Raw genomic sequence first — 6,995 nt, 5'->3', positions numbered from 1 at the left:
CGTAAGCTAAGAACGTAACAGTATCTATATAATGAAACTATAAACTATACTGTACATAGGCTATACTATACTACACTATACATAGGTAGGCCTACTATAAAGTGCTATCGACTACCGGTACATCAAATGCAATTCTAGTGCTGTCTACTAGTCTATAAAGTGATGACTACATAAAATGCTTCTACAACCCTTCTACATTTTAGTATGTAGGAATACTAGTAGGTTTTCAGTGGCAATACTGTATAATATGTTTACTGTACAATATTGTATCACTATATGACTTCAAGGTTTCAAGGTAAATAGACAACAGCAGGCACAACATCTTTAGGCCTACTGGGTGGCTAGGAGGGTGCAGTTTCCATCTTCTAAAAATCCAGGGAGGCTTGGGTACATTTGTTTGTCTGGTGTTTAGGAACTACAGCTTTGTGAGGAGGCTGTGCTGGTGGTTGGATGGACATGGAGGTTGGACCATAGCAGAGTATATTTAACTGGTGGGTGGGCATGCCAGGCTGTCCTATCCATATCTATGTCAGCTGATGATGGGCGTATGTGGTTAAAACCTCAACGTATTTACTCTGGTGTTGGGTAATTCTACCATGTTGTTCTCTGGGGTATGTTGTGTTTTCTATTGTATTGAGACTATCTCCAGTACTATACATATTTTGTATGGGCATTAACCCCACTTGGTTCACTTGATATTAATTAAAGTCAACTTGAAATCCGTCCGCATTGTGGAACATAACATTGAGGGAGAACTGTGCGTGTCTCAGCCAATCACAGTGATCTAGCGATCTAGGTTGAATGTTACCGAATGGAGTTTTGCAACCTCCAGGCCTCCAGCCTTTTACCAGCATGTGAGTGCTTAATTTCAGGCATGGTGAGCCACAATGATCATCTGCCTGAAAGTCACCTCGTCTGACCACAAAGTAAAACATAGCGTACAAGGCAGTGCTGATATCAGGATTCGATCTCACCTCAAATGTTTTCATACTGTTTTAGCTGTATTTGATCTAATTGATCGTATTTGATCTAAATATTCTGAAGGGCGTATTACATGCACACATTGCACTTGATTTATGCACCATTGCACCCAGGTAGTGTATTGCCTGCTGTTAGTAGTTTTCTGCTGGTGAAGCCAAATAGTACCAGCACATCTCTCTTTCATCCACATTAGCCTTAATTCCCTGCAGGGAAGTAGCATTGGGTGCAAGCCTTTTGGTCCTTGCCACTATGACAAATGCAGGCCAAGGTCATAGCCCATGTTTTTTGAAATTTTGAAAAAAAAAAGTTATCCTCGTTTCTCATCATTTTGGACCATGGGCTATAGCTCATATCGTACGGCATACTATAGCACATACGGCATACTATAGCACGCCGTTTTTAATAATAAATAATGGTTAGAAGCTATTTTTCAACAGCCAAAAGTGTCAAATAATGGTTAGAAGCTGTTTTTCAACAACCAAAAGTGTCAAATAATGGTTAGAGAAAGTTTAAAAAAATCAAAGCAAATACAGGTAATTCGAAAATGTTATTTTTGTACTTTTGTGTTTCTCTTCTTTATATTACTTTACTGTTGAAATGTAAAATTTACATTTTAACCAAAGGACCTGTAAAAACACAAAAACTAAGGCACTGGTGTCGTACTTCTGGTTAACCGGAACGGGGTGCAACTCCCTGCAGTGCCCTGCTCAATTTGTTGTATTTACATGGTTCATTGGTCCATGGTCTCAGAGGTCATCGTTATAGTCTTCATCATTTTTGAGGATTTAAAAAAGGTGAAAATCGAGGAAAATTGCGGAGTGTTGCGGAGTAATTGCGGAAATTGGAAATTGCGGAAATTGGAAATTGCGGAAATTCCTTTTTAATGAATGAAAGTCCTTTGAGAGCGGTTTTGAAGGAGTCAAGGGATTTGCACGTCTTAACCTCTTAAACCCCAGGGGGGTCCAGGGGGAAGATCCACAACATCAGAGTTGGAACCGGAGACCAATTGGGTCTCCATTGACCCGCTGAGCACTGTTCAGAGGTTCTGAGCCGCTGCCCCCGCCAGGCAATGGGGCTTAATGACTGTTGGTAGGGCGTTCCGCATTTTGGTGGCATTATAGGAGCGAAATTAATTTAGTCCCCTGTTTGTGCCGAATCTGGGTTGCACATGGTTTGTTGAATTCCCTCTGGTGTTGTGGGTGTGCACTTCGTTGACATTAAGGAAGTATTTAGACTGTGACAGGTACATAAACAACAAGCACATTACAAGTTACAACTCTATATCTTGAATTGGTTGCAACATGATGTAATTTAATTGTGGTATTTCATAAGTGGACATTCTTCTGTGTTTTCACAATGCAGCACGGTTCCTGTCCCTCCCTCCACCTCCTACTACTCCATCAATAACTCCAATGCCATTGCTCAGACTATTCTATTGCTTATTCCCTCCCAATAAATTCCTCTCCCTCTCTCTGTACTTTGACTCCTCCCTTCAGTCCTTGCAGCTTCCCTCTGGTGCTCTTCTATATCAAACTGGAGCCTCTGGTAAGATCATCTCAACTCTGTTGTATCTGACCATCACTTGGCGGAGAGGAACAGCCTGATATCGAGAGACAGGTAGGAAACAAACAAACAAACAAAACAAACAAACTAACGAACTAACTAACTAAAAACAGCTATAGTACTTTTTCTGAATCTCTATGGAATGTGCAGTTTCACCAAGGAGTGTTGTCATGAGCTTTTATCATTATGGAATGAATGTTAATTAAATGTAGACTGATACAGTACAAGCTGGAGGCCTTACAGTTCAAATCGAAACAGTGACAAGTTTATATGGCTTTAAGACTATACTAAATGATTAGTCAAAGTGCCATTGCTGCAGTGTGACAACAAAGTATGAACAAACAAACTGAAAGCCCTTAAAGATAAAATTGACCTTTGCTCTGGTTGCTGGATATTTAATGTGAGTCAGTGTGAGTAGCCCTACGTAGTATGCACTTAGCCCATGGTTTACTTGATGTAGACGAGGAAGGTGGAACATGTCCTATTATGGACTTAGAATAGATGGGTGTGTAGTGTGCAGAAAGTCTCTTTAGGTGTGCATGGGCAGGAAATGACCAGCACCTACTAAAGGTGAAGAACAGCCTACAGTATTAAATATCCATTTCATAGTCAAATGTTTTATTGCAGGCAGTCAGGCACTTTGTAAAACATATGGCTTTGGACAATTACCATGGTCCTCCGTAGCACTATGTGAGTGATATTCTGGAGTGGGGAAGTATTGTAGCTTAATTACCGAATAAAATCCTGGGAATTTCCTGTTTACCTTCTGTTAACTGGCATGATGCTGAATGATATTGCAGGCTGTCTGAAATTCACCAAAGCAGTCTCTCTGAAAACAAAATGCATAGCCTAAATAAATACTCAAATCATAATTATGTATAGTAATACCCAAACAAATGGTGACTTTAAAATATTAAAATAATAATGATAATGATAATAATAGTAATAATAAATACATAAGGACATAAAGACAATACTTTACTGGTTCATCATCATGAACCGGTAATTTATTTGAGTTTACTCAAATAAATCTATCTATGAACAGTATAATATATGCTGTGTTACTATCAGGGGAACTCAAGCAGGTACTAGAATTTTACAGCTGGTAATAAATGGTCCTCCAGATATCCTCTTCTTCTAATATGGACTAAACTATAAAAGAAACAATAAGAGCACTAGTGTACCTCATCTGTGGAGTGCACATCCTAATATAATGCACATAGCTACCTTAAGTGCTGAAATGGAATGTGTCATGCATACAGTCTGTGTTTATGTGTGGCTGTATACAACCAACTCTCCTGTCCTGTATCTCCACAGAATGCCTTTAGGAGGGGGAAGCAAGTGTGGCTGCTGCCAGAAGACTGTCTACTTTGCTGAGGAAGTGCAGTGTGAGGGAAAGAGTTGGCACAAGTCCTGTTTTCTGTGCAGTAAGTATGTGGGCTCTGAAGTCATCATTACTGTATGTGATCCCATTGACACTGAGAGCACACAAATGACTCTGGAATCTAGAGTATTTGGCACCAGCAAAAGAAACAAACCATCCAAGGTTTTCCCTCTGGACATCTCTTCCCTTATTTGGAGACAACTAAAACATGTGACGTGAGCTTCATCCTCCTTATATGGAAGAAGGTACTGCCTTCTTCCATATAGTACACAGACTCCAGCTCTACTCAAAGAAAGTATTTGAACAAGCTATAAGCACACACAGTGGACAGTGGTACACCAATCATCATGTATACATTTCAGGAATCTGTCTGTCTGTCTGTCTGTCTGTCTGTGCTTATAATGACGGGCACGCCGTCGGAATGACCATGTCTTGAGTACTAATAAAATAAACTGGTAGTCTGTAATAATGTAGCAATCTGTAAAACATCTGAAAATGTCGGCATTGATAAGAATGTCCCATTTCTTGGAAAGAAAGGTTGATGTACCACCATGCATTCTGGTGTAGTGAAATGGACGACTTACTTTTATCTCTCCCTGCTTGTTGAAAGTGGTGTGCAAAAAGAACCTGGACAGCACAACGGTTGCCGTGCATGTGGATGAGATCTACTGCAAATCATGTTATGGCAAGAAATATGGACCAAAGGGCTATGGATTTGGTGGTGGAGCGGGGTGCCTGAGTATGGACACAGGAGCAGGATTAGGAATCAAGCCTGAAGTGTGAGAGAGATTGATATTTCCATATGAATTAATACATACTGATACATACCACATACAGTGTGAGAATGTTATTTTTAACCACTGACACTGTTTCCTCAAACGTGATTTTCATCAACAGACAAGAGGCCCACCGTCCTACCAGTAACCCCAATGCTTCCAAGTTTGCTCAAAAAGCGGGTGGATCAGATGTGTGCCCGCGTTGTGGTAAAACAGTGTACGCAGCAGAGAAGGTCATCGGTGGTGGAAATGTAGGCAATAAATTCTGTCCTTTTCTATGATTCAGGGTTATACATCGTGCAGCGAAAGTCACCAAATAAACTGCAATGTTTATGGCAATCTAGTTATAAGTTAAATTAGGATCATAATAATAATATTCATATTCATAATAATGAGTACTGCAATTATTATTTTTGTCATTATTATTATTTAGTTCCCTTATTTTGTCACTATACATTTATGATTTCAATCGTATGAATGGAGTACTCTTGTTGTATCTTGTCCAGTCTGTCAAGTTATGAACTTTACTCTCTCTCACTCAGTCCTGGCATAAGGGTTGCTTCCGCTGCGCCAAGTGTGGTAAGGGGCTGGAGTCCACCACCCTCGCTGACAAAGATGGAGAGATTTACTGTAAAGGTGTGTACTGTCTCTGTCTACAGTTATACGTATTTTACCGTCACTAGTAAGAACATATTTTACAGTTATTCTTGATGAATATTTATAACTAGACACCATTTGTAAGAAAGTATCTGCTGTTCTGACAACAATGATAAATAGCACTACACTGACCAAACTACTTTGTTGTTCTTTGCTGTATAGTGTTTTGCAACAAATTTTACATATTATGGAAATTGATAAATACTAGGGGTGTACCGTGTAACGATATAGTAACTGCAACAAAAAAAAACGATTTTATTTTCAAGAATCAAAGTATATCGAAATGTAAACAGCAACATTGACTTTGCATCATATCGTATCCAATTTAAATAGTTACTGTATCGATTTTAAATCATTGATTGAATCGTAGGCCTATCATATCGCCATAAAATGAACCAATATTGTCCAAGTATTGTCAACCATACAGATACAGTATCTGACATGCTGAGTACCGTCTACTCTAGAGCCCACATAAATGGTGGCATTTTATTGTGTGCACTGATACATTAGCTATTGCTGCATCAGCCTTTTGTCTGATAGTACTCATCTAGCCTGGCACGGCCAGACTCATAGCGAGCATTCACTGACGCTTCTTCCCCGCATATGAGGAAGCGTCAGTGAATGCTCACTATATGAGTCTGGCCGCGCCAGGCTAGTACTCATCACCCTTTCTGCATCCTTTTATGACTCCCAGGGCACCCAGCCCTCTGGCAATATGATGAGAAAAATACATGCATTACATATTACGCATTGCCTACAATGCTGTACCGCTAATTGATTTCTGTCCATCACATGCAGGATGTTACGCAAAGAACTTCGGCCCCAAGGGCTTTGGATTCGGTCAAGGGGCAGGGGCTCTGGCACACTCCCAGTAGATCCAAGACCCAACCTGAGACCTAGACCGGGTGTTAGGTGATATCATCTGGCTGAGGATCTCTGTCACCAGTTTACTTTGGCTTCTTTTTTTATTCCAGCTAATGGCATAAGAGTTGAGTCAGTCAACAATAGGGCTGCAACTATCAATTATTTTCTGGGTTTGTTTTTATACTTTGTTTTATTTATTTTAAATTTCAATGAATTGACAAAAACATTGATTTGTATTTATGACTAAATCACTTGTATGATTAACAACTATTTTATACTTATAGTCATACAGTACAACAGTGGTTCACAAAAATAGCCATTCTACAAATTCATAACGTGTTGCGTTGCGTATGACGTAGCTTGTAGATCAGAAAGGTTTTACAAATAGATTATATAATATTATATATAATAGCACATTTATGATTAAATGGCCTATTTATTCAAATTGATTAAATGTAATTTGATTCAATGTTGCACCCCTATACAGTAAGTAATACAGTGCATGCATGTACTCACCAAGCAGTCTGGCTTTAGCCTTTGATGTTGTTTCAGTCTCTTCATGCTAAACAAAGCAAGTTAAACATTTCAGACAAACTTTTCTTTTTCACGCTGGCTCATTATATGTATTTATATTGAAACTGCAAGTTATATATTTACTTTTTAAACATAGGCAATGAAATGAGTCGCATATGGCGGTTGCAGTGGAGAGACACATGCATGCCCCGTTTGATGAAAGTCAGTTTATAACTTGTCGAGGGGTTTGTTTGATT

The 6,995-nt window shown here is 39.3% G+C and overlaps 1 protein-coding gene across 1 annotated transcript; it reads left to right on the top strand.

Annotated features, from left to right (window-relative positions):
• Positions 1–2,495: 2,495 nt before the first annotated feature.
• On the top strand, positions 2,496–6,441 carry csrp1b (cysteine and glycine-rich protein 1b). Its single transcript, XM_080784549.1, has 6 exons — positions 2,496–2,598; positions 3,862–3,971; positions 4,539–4,707; positions 4,826–4,955; positions 5,247–5,340; positions 6,160–6,441. The coding sequence occupies exons 2-6, from the start codon at positions 3,863–3,865 to the stop codon at positions 6,234–6,236; spliced, it is 579 nt and encodes a 192-aa protein (XP_080640675.1). The 5' UTR covers positions 2,496–2,598; position 3,862; the 3' UTR covers positions 6,237–6,441.
• Positions 6,442–6,995: the final 554 nt, after the last annotated feature.

Source organism: Protomyctophum bolini (assembly GCF_963924005.1).
Source record: "Protomyctophum bolini genome assembly, chromosome: 2".
NCBI lineage: Eukaryota > Metazoa > Chordata > Actinopteri > Myctophiformes > Myctophidae > Protomyctophum > Protomyctophum bolini.
Note: the sequence above shows the minus strand (reverse complement) of the source record. Positions and strands in the feature narration are given on the sequence as shown.

Bases quoted from the DNA above. Each gene is read 5' to 3' on its own strand.
- csrp1b (XM_080784549.1), top strand. From the start codon at position 3,863: ATGCCTTTAGGAGGGGGAAGCAAGTGTGGCTGCTGCCAGAAGACTGTC. The intron at 4,708-4,825 runs GTGAGAGAGATT...TTTCATCAACAG, and splicing joins TTAGGAATCAAGCCTGAAGT to ACAAGAGGCCCACCGTCCTA. The intron at 4,956-5,246 runs GTAGGCAATAAA...TCTCTCACTCAG, and splicing joins AGGTCATCGGTGGTGGAAAT to TCCTGGCATAAGGGTTGCTT.